The sequence below is a fragment of the Triticum aestivum genome, chromosome 3D, assembly GCF_018294505.1.
Source record: "Triticum aestivum cultivar Chinese Spring chromosome 3D, IWGSC CS RefSeq v2.1, whole genome shotgun sequence".
Taxonomy (NCBI): Eukaryota; Viridiplantae; Streptophyta; class Magnoliopsida; order Poales; family Poaceae; genus Triticum; species Triticum aestivum.
Window position 1 is genome coordinate 93,728,859 of NC_057802.1, and position 17,676 is coordinate 93,746,534.

The following is a 17,676-nucleotide window of genomic DNA, read 5'->3' on the forward strand; positions in this document are numbered from 1 at the left end:
AAAGCCGCTTGTGTCAGCTCCACGCCATTGCTTGGAGTCACAATCTACCATAACTTGCTCCTCCACACCTTGAATAATCATCTCGCCAAGACAAGATGCAAAGCATGATACACATCCTCAGACTGTGCCAGTGTACACTGGCGGAGCTTAGTGTAGACCAAGGGGGGCCATGCCCCCCCTTTTTAATTTTGGCATTCATTGAAGTGCATGCTAGCTTTTAGGCCCAATTATTTTTCAACGAGTGATTAGTCCCTCCTGGCCTACTAATTTGTTCCCCTTGAGTCATGACCCCTCTTACATTTTGCTCAAGCTCCATGACTGCCATCGTAGCTAGTAACTCAGAGGTGCCACCGCTAACATTGACCTTGCTGATATCCTTAACTCCCGCAACAAGAAGATGTGCAGATTCCTCGTGCTCACACTAGGAAGGGGAGGGAGCAGTGGAGGGAGCCAAGAACACTGAGGGAGAACAAACTTGCTATCAAAGTCGTCCAGTTGCTCCAAAAGGCATGCGACCCAAGTTGTCCAGTCCTGGATAGCAGCCACCATGTCGCGAAGCGGCTGAACAACCTCGCCCAAATGAGAGACAAACACAGCCCGCAACTCGGTGCGTAGAGTCTCCACCTGTATTGTAAGGAGAGGTTGCAGCAGCCCCAAAATAATGGTAGCCATGCCGGGATCAGTCATAGAGCCTCCAGATCATGCACGGTAGGATGAACAACAACTGAAGTCCACAGGCGTTGTTGTCGATGTTGAGGGGCTGGAGGAAAGCGGCTGCACTCGCCAAGCAAACATGTCTCGCGATCTGACATGGAGGCGAGTAGGAGTGTTGATGAGGAGCTTGACCAGCTGGTAGGCACAACGGGTAGTTACATTCTCGATCGCCAGGGCGGCGACAACCCAAGCAGCAGACAAGATCACGACAAACAATGATGAAGTGGTCCGGCGCCTAGCAGTGAAGGATAGGCCGAACTCCGCTTGAAGGTGAGGCAGAGTGTAGTCTCCTTCCTGCGAGGAAGATTGGGTGCCTTCTGCAGCCTCAGGCGATGCCATCATGATGGCATGACAAGATCACTCCATGATATGGATGACAAAGAAAGGGCTCAATAAGAAGGTAAGTTCACCCTTAGTTGTCATAAGTGAGTCAACTGTTGGTGACTAGCAGTATATCATGATTGGTTACCAAAATGTTAAGGTCGACGGCGTAGGCAGAAGTCGCATCATCCTAATTGAAGTCTGGAGTTGGTGTACCCTCGTCGTTGTTTGCATCGTTGTAGGGATCTTGTAAACTTTCATGCTTCCTTCTATAAAAATCAACGAAAAAAATAGCGCGCTACAAAATATAGCGAGGCCCTTCTTCAAATGCTACAGAAGTTGTAGCGTGCTAATAGCGTGCTATATTTCAAAATAGCGTTTGCAAAAAATTTCAAATATATCTAGAAATAAAGTATTTCAGCAACTAAAATTTTGCTAGGAGCAAGCAATATATGCATAAGGGCCAAATCTAGGACATAAAAATTGTAAGTCTCAAACAGTTTCAAGATAAAAAGAATGAGAAAGGTAGTGGTCGTGGGTTGGTTTTGGCCTGCTGGGCCTGCTGGGCTGTGGTTGTTTAAATTTTGCATGGTCTGCACGTTAAAACATATAATGCTACAACGTTATAGCGTGTGTAGCGCGCTAATTACGCAATTAGCGCCGTAGCGGCCGATTTTGCCAAAACGTAACGTCTCCCTTCCGAATATGCTATAACCGCGCTATAACGGTGAAATAGCGTGCTATTTTTTTCGTTGATAAAAATATGGTACACTATTGGCCTACTCTCGAAAAAAGGTCGACGGCGTGGCAGGAGGTGAGATAAGAACGTGCCAAGTCAGGTCGCCACGCCATGGATGTTAGGGTCGGGGTGGGGTGGGGTGTGTGTGTGTGGGGGGGGGGGGCATCGAGAGAGTGCAAAAATGGGGGGGGGCGTAGGGAGAGTGCAAAATGTTAGAAATGGCGATGAATAAGAAATCCATAAAAAAATAGGGACATAAATATTGTTGTGAGTGGGCAAAGACAAAAAAAATAGGGACATAAATATTGTTGTGAGTGGGAGGGAGATAAATTCCAAAACCGAAAGCACGGATGGATCAGGTGCTGTGAGCGTGTGGCACACTGCACCCATGCTAACCGTCTAATAAGAGAAATAACGAATCTAACCTTTCGATCTTTTCGAAGAGACCATACGGATCGAACCTGATCGCCAAATTGTTAAATATATTGAAAACGAATCTAAACTGACGTGCGTGGTTCACACGGGTGGTACGCGTCGCCGAATCAGGCCGCGCGAGTATAAAATGGGTCGCACTCTCGACAGTTTTTGAGCAGCAACGAGCTAGATCAAACACAAATCACCGAGCAATCATCTCTCCGTGTGTGCTAGCTGCTAATTCTCGTAAGTGATCACGAGTCGTTTCATATGCATTTTGTTCGCTTTACAAGCTTGCAACTCGTCAATAGCTAATGGACTGATCTTATATTTATTGGTGACTAGTAATCGATCATGGGTGGAGGCCACGACATGCACGGCGGCCACAACGGCGGCGTGAAGGGCTTCGTGTCCGGCCTCGTTAACGGCGGGAAAGGCCACGGCTACGGATCGTCATACGGCCAGGGGCACGGCTACGGCGGTGGCCACGTGCAGGGCTACCAGCAGGGCTACGGCGGCCATGGACAGAGCTACGAGCACGGGTACGGCGGACATGCGCAGCACGGGCACGGCGGCTACGAGCACGGGTACGGCGGCGGACATGCGCAGCACGGCCATGGCCACGAGCACGGGTACGGCGGGCACGTGCAGCAGCACGGATACGGCGGCGGCCACGCGCAGCTCGGGTACCCTCCTGCTGCCGGCGCCTACCCTCCGCACGGCGGCTATCAGGCGCACGGCTACGCGCCGGCGGCTTACCCTTCTCACGGGGAGCACCACGGTAATACGCACCTTCATTCATCAGCTGTCAAGTAAGTTTGAGACGCGCGAGACGCCATAAAACGTGGGCGCATGCGTGGGTGCAGGTCACATGGGATCGTACCACACCGGGCATGGCAGCGGGCACCATCACGGCGGCAAGTACCATGGCGGCAAGCACGGCGGCAAGTACCATGGCGGCAAGCACGGCAGTAGGTGGTGAAGTACTGAAGTGGCTAGCTGCAGCCATTGCTCGCGCGCTCTACGACGGCCACGTACCTGTGCGCCCCCGTGGCCAGTCTTCATCATCTGCCTTAGTTGATTCACCATGATCCGTTGTAGCCACGAATAACGTCTTACATTACTGGAACGGAGGGAGTATATTATACTATACTACCTAAATAAAAAGCTACGCGTACATGGACATGATGTGTGGTATGTAATGATTCTTGTACCTTACAAAAATGTAATATTCTCTGTAATGGCGTAAGTCTGTGGGGTGTGGCTTCGTAGGACGAAAATCCGCATCTGAGCCCGGGCTCAGATGCTCCCGCTCAGAAAAAAAATCCAAACAAATATTAGAAAAATTCAAAAAATTTCAATTTTTTTGTGTGGTAGATAATTTGATGCGTGAGGTCCGCTTTAAATTTCAGCTCATTTGGATATCTAAGCAGCTCTCGGCAAAAAAGACAAATCGGGTCAAAACAGTTCGTGAACAATAAACTTTTTTACAGACCCCGATTTTGTCTTTTTTGCAGAGAGCTGCTCAAATCCAAACGAGTTGAAATTTTCAGAGAACCTCACGCATCAAATTATCTATCACATAATTTTTTTTGGAATTTTTTGAATTTTTTTAGTATTTGTTTTGATTTTTTCGTCGGAGCGGGTGCAGCTGAGCCCGGGAGCCAAATTAGCATTCTCTTCGTAGGAGTACTATACATAACGGAATTGCTATTTTTCACTCGACTGGAAATAATTGGCCTTTAGTCTAATTTTTCTGCCGTCCGATGGCACGCGTAGATGCTTGCACTGTTGTCACGCTGGTTCCATCATTCCCTTACCGGGCCTATGCCTTCCCTGTTCCTTTTCTCGGGCCACCCATTAAGACTCCCCGTGTTGTTGTCTTTTCATTTATTTTATTTTAAAGTTCATCTTTTTTTAATCTTGATTAGTAAAATGCCCGTGCGTTGCAAGAAACATCAAAATGCATTCTTGAGAATGGTATGTGAGGGTCATATCATGTGTAAAAAATATCAGAATCTGTTCCCCACATATTCATTTTGCTCCTGAACTCACAAGCATCTGAGTGAAGAGTAAATGCAGGCAAACCAACAAAAAAACATATTTTTGGAAACAAACACGTTTGAGTGTTCAAGCTGCATGCAGAACTTCGTGAAGAAATAACATACATGGTGCTTTGCAAAAACAAATACTAAAAAAAAAACAGTTTTGCTAAAACACATTTAGATATGCCCTAAATATTGCACATCTAAGTCCTATGCCATTGATTTTACGTAAAGATTCGTGCAAGCATCTTCATTAGTCTTTTTTCTTTTTCTTTCTAGTTTGATTGGGTCACTTAGATGTGCAATAATTAGAGCACATCTAGATGTGCCCTAGATAGACCCAAACTTTAAAATAGTTTTGTGAGTTCAGGCTGTGTGCTCCATTTTGTTTATTTTCTAGACCATGATGAATGTTAACTTTCATGAAATGTTGCACACAGCCTGAACAATTCAAAATGTTTGTTGCCCAAACATTATTTTTTTTGAATTTGTTGCTACTATTTGAGCTCGGGAACTAAGTTCATGCCCCATCTTTCTTGTGTTGTTTCCACAACAATGGGTAAAAAATTAGGAGGAACCTAGAATTAGAGTCTTATTGATGGCGCGCGTTGCGGCGCCCGTCCATTTTCACACTGTAATGTTAAGGATTGATACATATAAATGAAGCCAAATACTGTCTTGTTAAATTAAGTTAATAAAGCAATTCATTTCATTTCGTATCTTACAATGCAATTTTTTTGAAAAATGTGCCGCTACATAGAGAACCACCCCTCGATTTGCAGATAGAATAGACCACTAAATCCAAGAAAAAATAGTTAGCAATATGATTATTTACTGCATTAAAAACATGAATGCATTACTGGTGAAACAATATGCAATGGGTCAGAAATCAAATGCATGTCTTGGTCAGAAACTTAGCAGTCGCTAGATGATACCTTGGCGTAGAGGGAGGAATTTTTTGGAATTTGATTGGTGGGAATTTCCTATGTGGAAACTCGGTGTATATGCATCTATGGATAGTAGTAAGTAGTGCCATTCCATAATACTCCCTATGTTTGAGAAGAATATAAAAAACATGTACTCTTATATATTACAATCTCTTCAACGAAAAATAGCATCCTCCTACATAACTCAAGATATATGGGCAGGTCAGTGTAGTAATTAATATGTTTCCTGTAAAGAGCAAAAATATCTGATTAAAAAAATCATAGGCACATAACATTATGATATATTCTCTAACATAGATCTGGTCAACATTTAAAAAAAGTAGACTGCATGGGAGAAAACAGTAAAAAAAAGGCAAGGCTCAAACATAGGCAGCCATGCCTACATTAACATGGATAAGAATTTTGAGTAAGATGGGGGCGGTGACTTCCAGATTGTAGTCGCATAGTACTCCTGCATGTGGAAAGTACAAATCTGACTATTAGAGCACCCAAGATAAAGAGAAGGAGTGATCTGTACCCGCGGTAGCCATGAGAAATTAGGCTCGGACCCTTTTCTCTTGCCGAGATGCCGCCAATGGAGCCCATCTCGGTCGAATGGGAATGTATCCGGTGCACCTGTACTAGTGGTGCTACCGGTGCACCAGATGCTATAAAGTATTTTATATACAAATTTGAAATATTTTTTGAGATACAAAAATGATAAATTTGACACTCGTGTGATAATGGGCCAAATTTAAAACCCAAATTATGTTACGTACTATTTAATGTTGAATTTGTTATTTTTATTTTTTAAGTTATGTTTTAAATTTTGACTTGAAATTTTATGACAACCTACATTGATGTTATGCGATGTGGTAATTTTTTTAGTATTTTTTGAACATTTTAAAAAAGAATGTAAGTTTGGTGCACCGGTAGCACCACAAACTCGGGTGCACCAGACATTTTCCCTCGGTCGACCATCACCGCCGCATCAAAGTTCCTCCCTGCTGCACCGGTCTGAAAGTAGATCCCTTCGCCACAACCGGTCTGAGAGTGGAGCGTCCCCCTGCTGCACGCACCTTCAAGGAGGCGAACTCGTGGATGGAAAGGAAATAAGGGATCCGCTCGGTAGAGAGATCAAGAGGGGCGACAACCGATAGGATTCATCGGCCGCCAGAGAGAACGAGACTGCGAGAGATCAGGGAGGGTCGCTGCCCTTTCCATGCCGTATCATTTTCGTATCTACGAACTGAAGCGACGTCGGATGCGAGTTATTTTATCCACCGTGGAATGTGCTGGCCCAACCTGCCAGTTATTTTATCCACCGTGGAATGTGCTGGCCCAACCGTTTAAAGGGCTTCCTAGCCCAATCAACCAGAGGTGGCGGATTTTTCCACCGGAGTAGGCCTCCCTCGGACAGCAAGCACATCGGTTAATTACGTGGTCATTATAGCCATCCGACGGTCAGGAACGACAAGGAGCTATTATCTGACGGTCACAACCGTGATGGCATGGGATTAGACTCGGTTTTACTGTCCTTAATAATAGACAAGGTCACTATTGATTCTCTAGCCCCTTGTCTTCCTTACACTAGTAGAAAATAGGGCTTTGGTCTAGATCAGATAAGAACATTAATTCCAGTTCTATTACGAACCGGGACCAATGAGTGCATCAGTCCCGGTTCGTGAGGCCAGGGCGCCGGCCAACTTCGGGGGCCATAGGTCCCGGTTCCAGACATGAACCGGGACCAAAAGGCCTCGCTCCTGGGGCAGCCTCTTTAGTCCCGGTTGGTGGCTGGAACCGGGACTAAAGATCAGGCTTCTGCCTCGGTTCTAGCCACCAACCGGGACTAAAGAAATGCCTATATATATGCTCACCCCTGTCCGCTCACTCCTCTGTTTTTGGCCGGCCGGCGTGCGGGAGGTGTTTGCTGCTCTGCTCTCACCTCCTATGCACATAAGGTGTTCGATGAAATGCCCGAGCCACACTTAAGCTTTCTCCTCTCCAAGCTCGACCTCCAACCGCTATTTTCCTCAAGATTTGTCTAGGTTTGACGGTCCGTCCCGTCCCGTCCCCGCTCTCACCGCCGTCGATGGCCCGCGCCGATCTCGTCGCCGACACCACCGTGGTGAGCCTCTTGTTCTTATCTTCTTTTTAAAAGAAAAAAATTCTTACTTGTATAATTTAGATAGATACTTGTAAATTTTCTTACTTTTATTATTATATAGTGCCATGGTTTTGGTATCCGCCCCCGTCGGCCCTCATCTTGTCTATGATTCGGATGTGGTATATTATCTTTTATTATTATTTGTTTTATTTAATGTTTATAACAATTATGCCGACCAACGTGACATAGATGTTTTATCTAGGAGGTATGTGAACCGGAAATTTCAACCGACCCTCTTATTGGGAGGTTAAATTTAGTTGAAAAAGAAAACAATTACTTGAAGAAAAAAATGAAAAGAATTGAGGAGGAGAAGATGGAATTGGAGTTGCACGTTGCGGATGTCGTCGATGATCATAAGATCAAGATGGATGCAATGCGCTTGAAGTTTAGAAAGATTAGAAAATATGCCATTCATAATGAGGGTTGGTATAATTATGCCGTTGGATCGATTGTTGCCTTAGTTGCGATTATGATCGCATTTGTTGTTGCATTTAAATGTTTTACATAGTTGTATGTTAGTTTCAATGTATGTTTTAATTAGATGCTCTAGAGAGCTATACGTTGTTCTATGAGAACTATGTATGACCTTTATGTATTTATTTTTTCACTAATAACATTTGGTCACTACTGTACTTTGGTTTTAATGTGATGATGAACTTGTATTAATTTGGTCACTTCTCTATTCATGATGTTCTGTAATGGTTTTTGATACACTTAATTATATAATGCATGTAGATGAACCGGGAATGGATGTACGGTGACCGACAGACCTTCGAGATATTGAGGGACTGCATAAATTTCTCAAAGTGGCCGGGGCAAACAAGCAGAATGGTTGTATGTATTGTCCATGTATTGTCTGTGGGAATACGAAGGACCACTCTTCCGCGAACACGCTTCACATCCACCTTCTTGAGAAGGGTTTCATGCCACACTATAATGTTTGGACCAAGCACGGAGAAAGAGGGGTTATGATGGAAGACAACAAAGAAGAAGAGGATGATGACAACTATCCCCCTGAATACGGTGATACTGCAACGGGGGGGAGCTGAAGATCAAGAGGAACCAGGCAATGTGTCCGATGATGATCCTTGCCGGGTCATTGTTGATGCAAAAGAGAGAATGCCAAAGTGAAAGGGAGAAGTTGAAGTTCGATCGCATGTTAGAGGATCACAAAAAAGGTTGTACCCAAATTGCGAAGATGACAACACAAAGCTCGGCACCACACTGAAATTGCTGCAATGGAAGGCAGACAATGGTGTATCTGACAACAGATTTGGGAAGCTACTGAAAATAATGAAGAAGAAGCTTCCAAAAGATAACGAATTGCCCGACAGTACGTACGAAGCAAAGAAGGTTCTATGCCCTCTAGGATTGGAGGTGCAGAAGATACATCCATGCCCTAATGACCGCATACTCTACCGGGTGAGTACGAGGATTTGAACAAATGCACGGTATGCGGTGCATTGCGGTATAAGATCAGACGAGATGACCCTGGTGATGTTGAGGGCGAGCGCCCCAGGAAGAGGGTTCCTGCCAAGGTGATGTGGTATGCTCCTTAATACCACGGTTGAAACGTCTGTTCAGAAACAAAGAGCATGCCAAGTTGTTGCGATGGCACAAAGAAGACCGTAAGAAAGACGGTAAGTTGAGAGCACCCGCTGACGGGTAGAAGTGCAGAAAAATCGAGAGAAAGTGGGGGGACTTTGCAGGTGACACAAGGAACGTATGGTTTGGTTTAAGTGCAGATGGCATTAATCCTTTTGGGGAGCAGAGCAACAATCGTAGCACCTGACCCGTGACTGTATGTATCTATAATCTTCCTCCTTGGTTGTGCATGAAGCGGAAGTTCATTATGATGTCAGTGCTCATCCAAGGCCCTAGGCAACCCGGTAACAACATTGATGTGTACCTAAGGCCATTAGTTGAAGAACTTTTACAGCTGTGGAATGGAAAGGGTGTATGTGTGTGGGATGAGCACAAACAACAAGAATTTGACCTACATGTGTTGCTGTTTGTAACCATCAATGATTGGCCTGCTCTTAGTAACCTTTCAGGATAGACAAATAAGGGATACCACACATGCACGCACTGTTTAGATGGTACCGGAAGTATATATTTGGACAAATGCAGGAAGAATGTGTACCTGGGACATCGTCGATTTCTTCTGACCAACCATCAATGTCGAAAGAAAGGCAAGCATTTCAAAGGTGAGGCAGATCACCGGAAGAAGCCTGTCCTCCGTACTGGTGATGGCATACTTGATATGGTCAAGGATTAACAAGTAATCTTTGGAAAGGGTTCTGGCGGACAATCTGTTCCGAATAACGCTAAGGGACTCGCACCCATGTGGAAGAAGAAATCATATTTTGGGACCTACCCTATTGGAAAGACCTAGAGGTCCGCTCTGCAATCGACGTGATGCACATGACGAAGAATCTTTGCGTGAACATGCTAGGCTTCTTGGGTGTGTATGGGAAGACAAAAGATACACCAGAGGCACATGAGGACCGGCAACATGTGCACGAAAAAGACGGCATTCATCCAAAGCAGGATGAAGGTCCTACCAGCTACTCTCTTACCAAAGAAGATAAGGAGATCTTCTTTGAATGCCTGCTCAGTATGAAGGTCCCATCTGGCTTCTCGTCGAATATAAAGGGAATAATAAATATTGCAGAGAAAAAGTTTCAGAACCTAAAGTCTCATGACTGCCACGTGATTATGACGCAACTGCTTCCGATTGCATTGAGGGGGCTTCTACCGAAAAATGTTCGATTAGCCACTGTGAAGCTATGTGCATTCCTCAATGCAATCTCTCAGAAGGTAATCGATCCAGAAATACTAAGGTTAAAGAATTATTTGGTGCAATGTCTTGTCAGTTTCGAGTTGGTGTTCCCACCATCCTTCTTCAGTATCATGACACACGTTCTAGTTCATCTAGTCGACGAGATTGCCGTTCTGGGCCCTGTATTTCTACACAATATGTTCCCCTTTGAGAGGTTCGTGGGAATCTTAAAAAATATCTTCATAACCGTGCTAGGCTAGAAGGAAGCATCTCCATGGGCCATCAAACAGAGGAGGTCATTGGGTTTTGTGTTGACTTTATTCCTGACCTTAAGCCGATTGGTCTCCCTCAATCGCGGTATGAGGGGAGACTGACTAGAAAAGGCACGCTAGGAGTGGGTTCAATAATATGTAGGGACGGGCATTCTTAGGCTCAAGCACACTACACAGTTCTACAGAATTCTACCTTGGTGACCCCGTATGTCAATGAACACAAGAATATTCTGTGCTCCAAACACCCGGAGCAGTCTGACGGCTGGATTACATGTGAACACATCAGGACTTTCGGTAGTTGGTTGCAATCACATCTCATGGGTAACAACATTATTGGAGATGAGATGTACTCGTTGGCCAGGACACCATCTTCGACTGTATTGACTTACCAAGGGTACGAGAGAAATGGGAATACATTTTACATGATTGCCCAAGATCAAAAGAGCACCAACCAAAACAATGGTGTCTGCTTTGATGCAGCAACCAACAGGGGAAAGGACACATATTATGGTTACCTAGTGGACATATGGGAACTTGACTATGGACATGATTTTAAGATCCCTTTGTTTCAGTGCAAATCTGTCAATCTGCCAGGAGGCGAGGTACAGGTAGACCCGCAGTACGGAATGACAACAGTGGATCTCAACAATCTTGGGTACACAAATGAACCATTCGTCCTAGCCAATGATGTGGCGCAGGTTTTCTATGTGAAGGACATGTCTACCAAACCGAGAAAAAGAAAAGATAAGGAAGCGAATATATCATACGATGAGCCAAAGCGCCACATAGTTCTTTCAGGGAAAATAGACATTGTGGGAGCGGAGGGCAAGACAGACATGTCTGAAGATTATGAAAAGTTTAATGAAATTCCTCCCTGCAAAGTGAAGGCTGACCCAAGTATCCTGTTAAACGATGAAGATTATCCATGGTTACGGCGCAATAAGCAAGGGACACATGCCAAGAAAAAGTGAAGACTTTATATCCACAACTATTTTGATGATGGATTTTACCTAGAATATCACTACAGTTACATGTCAAGAAATGAAATGCCTTTTGTAGCAGATGAGTTTTCGTGTGAAACCCTGATATTTCACTCGAGATTGTCCATTTTGTACACGAAGTGCATCCAGTTTTTGACGTAACCCTCTCAACTTTTTAGCACATGCTATGTGGGTGAAATGATGATACCATACCAATTTTCAACCTTTTTAGAGTTCATTTGTAGTGCTTTTCAATTTTAGGGTCATTTAGCTAAAAAACAATAAATGCATAAACAATACCAAATGAAGTCAGAAAGGGTTGAAAATTGATGATGTGGCTTTGAATGGTGCATGTTGAACACACAAAAAGTCTGGAGTTGAAATAAGTTAAAAAAATGAAATGCCTTTGTAGCAGATGAGTTTTCGTCCGAAACCGTGATACTTCGAAAGAGATTGCCCATTTTGTACATGAAGTGCATCCAGTTTTTGCCGTAACCGTCTCAACTTTTTAGCACATGCTATGTGGGTGAAATGATGATATCATGCTAATTTTCAACCTTTTCAGAGTTTATTTGTAGTGCTTTTCAATTTCAAGGTCATTTAGCTCAAATAATGAACTAATAGCAAAAAGAATGAACTAAAAAGCTTTTATAAAACTATAATAGCAAAAAGAATGAACTAAAAAGCTTTTATAAAACTCTAATAGCAAAAAGAATGAACTAAAAAGAATCAATTAAATATAATATTCTTCAATAGCAAAAAGAATCAACTAAAAAGAATCAAAATAATATTAACTAAAATTATCAAAGTATTTATTTGTTAAAAAGAATGAACTAAAAAGAATCAACTAAAATATTAACTAAAAAGAATGAACTAAAAGGAATCAATTAAAATATTTTGTTATGATCAACTAAAACAAAACTATAATATTCTTCAATAGCAAAAAGAATCAACTAAAAAGCTTTTATAAAGCTCTAGTTATTCTCAAAATAATATTAACTTAAAATTATATAAAATTTATGCAACTAAAATTATCAAAGTATTTCTTGTTAAAAACTTTAATAGCAAAAAGAATTTTCATAAAGAATTTTTTGTTAAAAACTTTAATAGCAAACCAAAATAACATAAAAAAATGCCGCCTACTAGGCCGCCATGGCCTGCATACAACTAGAAACCCATCTGTACATGGGCCAGGATGCAGGCCCGCAGGCCCAACAGGGCATTGACAAAGTTTAGGCATGTACTGCCTGCAATAGAGGGGAGCTCGATAGCTCAGTCGTGGCGGGGCTTATAAACCAGTGCAGACACCTCTCAACTAGCGAGGTGGGACTAAACATTTGGCTGCGGCAACGCCAACCCTTTAGTCCCGGTTGGTGGCTCCAACCAGAATGAAAGGCCACCTTTCTTCCCGGTTGGTGGCTCCAACCGGGACTAAAGGCCCCCTTTCGTCCCGGTTCGAGCCACCAACCGGGACTAAAGTTCTATGCTTCCCGCCCTTTGGGCTGCTAAAATTGACCATTAGTCCTGGTTGGTGGCTCCAACCGGGACTAAAGGTTGGTGTATATAAGCATGACTTCAATTTTTTTGCAAAATCCATCTGCAGTTTCCTCGTCCTCTCCTCCGACGACGCCGCTAGGCTACCTCGACATCGTAGCCGCGCCCCCGCCCCGCCGTCGTCATCGCCACCCCGAGCTGTCGCTCCTCCCCGAGCCCTTGCCGCGCCCCTGCCCCGCTGTCACCGTCGCCGCTCCCGAGCCCGCGCGCTCTCCCTCCTCCCCGAGCCCTCGCCGCCGCCTCCCCAGCCCGCTGTCCATTTTTTTATTCATAGAATTTTTTTGTTCATACGTATGTATGTAGATGTATATGTATGTCCATTTTTTTGTTCATATGTATGTATGTAGATGTAAATGTATGTCCATTTTTTGTTGATATATATGTAGATGTATATGTATGTCCATTTTTTGTTCATATGTATGTAGATGTATATGTATCACTGGTACGCGTCGGTGCTATACAAACGATTTTTAACCCCTTTCCGCGACGACATTTGGAACTGTCGTCTAGTGAGTGTGGGCGATAGGGGGGTCCTTCCCACACGACCCAGAAACCGTCGGGGATATGGCCCTCCTGGCACACACGCTCGGCAAAATGAGATCGTGTGCGACCGGCGAGTGCTCAAATACGGAAATATGTACAGTAGAGCTAAAAAAATACAATTATACATGCGAAATTGTTTCCGGTCGCAAGTACATCCCACACAGTCAATCCCCGCTAAATGTTTCCGTTCGTATATGCATCCCACATAGTCGCTCCAAGGAAAACGTTTCCGTTCACAGGTACATCACACACAATTTTTCCCATTAAATTGTTTGCATTATTGAATGTATCACACACGGTCCGTAGAATAAACTGTGTGGCAAAGGCTGTCCATAACACACCGTTTTTATGTGGTAAACGTTTGCGCAAGGTGGCCTAACGCAAACAGTTTTCAAGAGAAAGTCGTATGTGATTGTTCATGGATCCAACATGGTTTATTTCTTGAAACTGTGTGTGTTGCCTGAGGTCATCGCCCACGGTATTTTTTCAATAACCATTTGCAATGGCAAAACCCAATTAGCAGGCTAATTCGCCATTAGCAGGCAAATTTCCCTATTATTAATAATCCATTTATTAATCTAATTGACATTCATATTAAGCACATAATATATTTCATTTCCATATTAAGGAAGCAGAATTTCATAATTGGAATACACCAGAGTACAACATGATATAGCTTCAGCACTCAGCTACCCAATTACACAACCGCACCAGCACCAAGTTTCACATGCAACATGTAGAACCTTTAGAAATTAGCATCATAGACGGTATATAGACAGATGCATCTCATCTGGAAAACTGCTGAAGCGGAAGGCGGATATTGAGCCTTCATGCATGTTGAAGGTCTTTGCAACTTTAGGCCAGTGCCTGTGGATGATTGACCGTTCGTCCTTCGTCCTCTTCAGGAACACTTTAATATTGAACCGTGTGTGTTGTATGAAAACCTTCCTCGCCTCCTGACCATAGAGGTGGTTTGAGAGGTAATCATCAGTGAACTGCTTTGGAAAGGCCTAAAAACAAGGATGTGCATAAATATGTTATCTATATTGGAAATGGGGCAAAGCAATAAAAAAAAGGCAAGGTATAATAGTTAGTACCATCTTGTGGTGAACTGATGTCTTCTTCATTGTGCAGACAAAGATCTTGTTGTTTTTTGTTGCTAATTTCTTTATCCTAACAATCTTTCTGAGTTTCTTGATTTGATTGATATTCATGGACAACTCATTTCCCCATATGCAAAAAGGGTCGAACAGTGAGTCAAAACCTCTGACAGCAGGACCTACATGTGCGAGACCAAATTGTTAAAAACCTAAATATTAGAATGGTTCCTGCAATTGCACAATAATGTGCTATTAGACAATGGCCATGCACATGCTAACCTCGATTGTAAACCTCAGTGCTTCCCATTGTTTCCCTGCAACACATATAAGGTAGTTAGTCATCAAGTTAAGTAAGGGTTCGCATGCTATCAGTAAAATATGTTGATGAAAAATAAGCACATTGCAAATTCCAGTGAACCAAGTAGTTAACTAAACACCACAACAAATGAACCAAATATTAACTGAGCACCACATTGCACAATATAACATACTCCTAATAGAAGATCAGACAGTTAACCAAACAGTTAACTACAGCCAATTGTATTTGTTTCTCATGTATTTACTACAGCCAAATTCAATTTATTCCTCACATGGTATACAATAATAGAATGCACCCACAACTATTGAACATCGCATTGCAGAATTGAACCAAATAGTTAACTAAACACCACAATACAAATGAACAAAACGTTAACTGAGCACCACATTGCACAATGTATAACCAAACCAAGCATGCTTGACAACTTCGAAATATAGCAATTGTATTCGTTTCTCATGTATTTTGTAAGTATAAATTCGATTTATTTCTCACATGGAAGACAATAGAAAATTGCAGCCTGAAGAATTGAACATCACATTTGCAGAACTGAACCAAACAGTTAACTGAAGACGACAACTAATTAACAAAACAGTTAATAAGTGAGCACCACACTGCACGACATATAGAACATATACACTAGAGCAACAGATTGCATGGTAAAATTAGATAGCACAATTCACTAGAATTTGTGAAGGAAAGGCAGGAGCAGCACACACAATGGGTAAACCGAGCATGCTTAACCGGCGTAGGTAGCAAATGGCAAGGTGCTCCTCCAAGATCTGGGGGTCGGCACGAATGGCAGCCATCGCGACCTCATCCGCGCGTGCGGCCGCGATTTGCTTCTCCGCTGCCAAATGCTCCTTGAGATCCTGGCTATACTGCATGCACCATGGCTTAGGGCGGCGCTTATTTGGTGGAGGGGTCGGTGATTTGGGTAGAAGGTGTCGCGCTCGCGCCGGCGGTCGGGGCATGTGGGATGTGGAAGGAGGAGGAGGAGGATGGGGGTCGGGTGTGGATTACCTGCCTGGATAGACGAGGACGAGCATCGTGAAGGAGGGTCACCGACGAGGAGGCGGCGCTGCAAGCAAGGAGTGAAGGTTTCAACTTGGAAAGGAAGGCGGAAACAGGGGAAATGTGGCTTTTGGTAAGGGGGAGGGGCGGGGAGGTAGATATTTCCGCGGAAGCCAAAAATTTGGAATCGCTTCAACGAAAAAATTGGCGCGCAAAGTGTCATCAGACACGGTCCCTTATTCAGAACTGTGTACGATATGTGAACATCACAAATGATTCAGATAGCTTAACCCGTGTGTGTTGAGTTTGAACGTCAAAAATTTTGGTTCGAATTTCCATGGTTACAGTGGTCATCCACGTCATTGCATAATTTGGGTACACAAAGGAGACTACAACACACCCACACTTCTTAATTAAGCAAGTTCAGCAATTAAACAGAGCTAGCTGACCTAAACATTACTCTAACAAATTAAAGACCGGTGCTCTTAATTAAACAAAACAAAGAGTCTACTACGGCTGCTGCTCGTCGATCTCCGCCGCCGCCTCCATGTCCAGCTCGCGCCCGACGGTCTCCTGGGGAAGGGGCTCCATGGCATCCATCGCACCATACTCGGCAAGCATCTCGTCATCCGCGTCCGCCATCTCTTTGGAAAAGGCCGCCATGAGCTGGGCGTGGGCGGACGCGATCTGGGCTTTGATGGGCTCCGCCGTCGCAAGGTATGCGGCGGAGGAACGGACGGCTGCTCGAACGCTCTCGGCGATTGCCAGCTCTTCAGCCTTAGGTTGCCGACCGTTGTCGGAGAAGCTTCGTTCGATTTGTGCGGTGGCTGCCAGGAGCTGGGCGTGAGTGGCCTCCATCAGGGCTAAGGCCGCCGCTGCAGAACGGACAGCTGCTGTGTCGCTCTTGCCAGTTGCTATCCCCAAGGCAGATGTTGCTGTCACCACCTGACAAGCAATAGCGGCCGTTTGGGCTGCCTTGGCCGCCCGGTCGTAGATTGCGGCCGCGCTCATGCACATTGTTAGCACGCGCAAGGCGGCTGCGGCCACGCTCTCGCCGGAGTGGGCCACCGAAGTTGCCCCCACGACGCGGGTCCACGTGCCCATCTTTCACCGGCGACGATTGAACAGTGAAATCATATTTGGGGAGCGAGCTAGTGTGCTTGAGACGCCGGCTGTGGACTATAGCCGACACACCTACTCGCGTAAGCCATAGGCGTACTATACACCGACGGTGCTTTAGGATATTTTGTGCTGCATCTCACACGGTTGGTGATAATAAACTGTGTGCGATCTACTTGATTTTTCATCTTGATTTGAATTGCATAATGGGGTCATGATATGTCTCCAACGTATCTATAATTTTTGATTGTTCCATGCTGTTATATTATCAATCTTCGATGTTTTATAATCCTTTTATAGTCATTTTATATCATTTTTTGGTACTAACCTATTGACATAGTGCCAAGTGCCAGTTCCTGTTTTTCCGTGTTTTTTACATCGCAGGAAATCAATATCAGACGGAGTCCAAATGCCACGAAACTTCACGGAGATTTTTTATGGGCTAAAAGGAACACAACAGGCCCTGGCTGCTCCTGAGGGGTGCCCCGAGGGGGGCACAACCCACCAGGGCGCGCCCTGGTGGGTTGTGCCCACCTCGGGTGCCCCCGGACCGCCTCCTTGCTCTATAAATACCCAAAAATACTAGAACCCTGGGGGAGTCGACGAAATATTCATCCAGCCGCCGCAGAGTCCAGAACCACCAAATCCAATCTAGACACCATCTCGGATG

General features: G+C 44.3%; 1 protein-coding gene and 1 non-coding gene across 2 annotated transcripts; one reads left to right on the plus strand and one right to left on the minus strand.

The window, feature by feature from the left end:
• Window positions 1–2,223: 2,223 nt before the first annotated feature.
• Window positions 2,224–3,437, plus strand: LOC123077654 (glycine-rich cell wall structural protein). Its single transcript, XM_044499950.1, has 3 exons — window positions 2,224–2,434; window positions 2,534–2,969; window positions 3,055–3,437. The coding sequence occupies exons 2-3, from the start codon at window positions 2,543–2,545 to the stop codon at window positions 3,168–3,170; spliced, it is 543 nt and encodes a 180-aa protein (XP_044355885.1). The 5' UTR covers window positions 2,224–2,434; window positions 2,534–2,542; the 3' UTR covers window positions 3,171–3,437.
• A 3,426-nt stretch (window positions 3,438–6,863) lies between these two features.
• On the minus strand, window positions 6,864–6,985 carry LOC123081224 (small nucleolar RNA SNORA5). Its single transcript, XR_006438699.1, has one exon. It is a non-coding gene; the product is annotated as a small nucleolar RNA SNORA5 (small nucleolar RNA).
• Window positions 6,986–17,676: the final 10,691 nt, after the last annotated feature.

Coding starts and splice junctions, on each gene's coding strand:
- LOC123077654 (XM_044499950.1), top strand. CDS start 2,543: ATGGGTGGAGGCCACGACATGCACGGCGGCCACAACGGCGGCGTGAAG. Junction 2,970..3,054: donor TTCTCACGGGGAGCACCACG/GTAATACGCACC, acceptor GCGTGGGTGCAG/GTCACATGGGATCGTACCAC.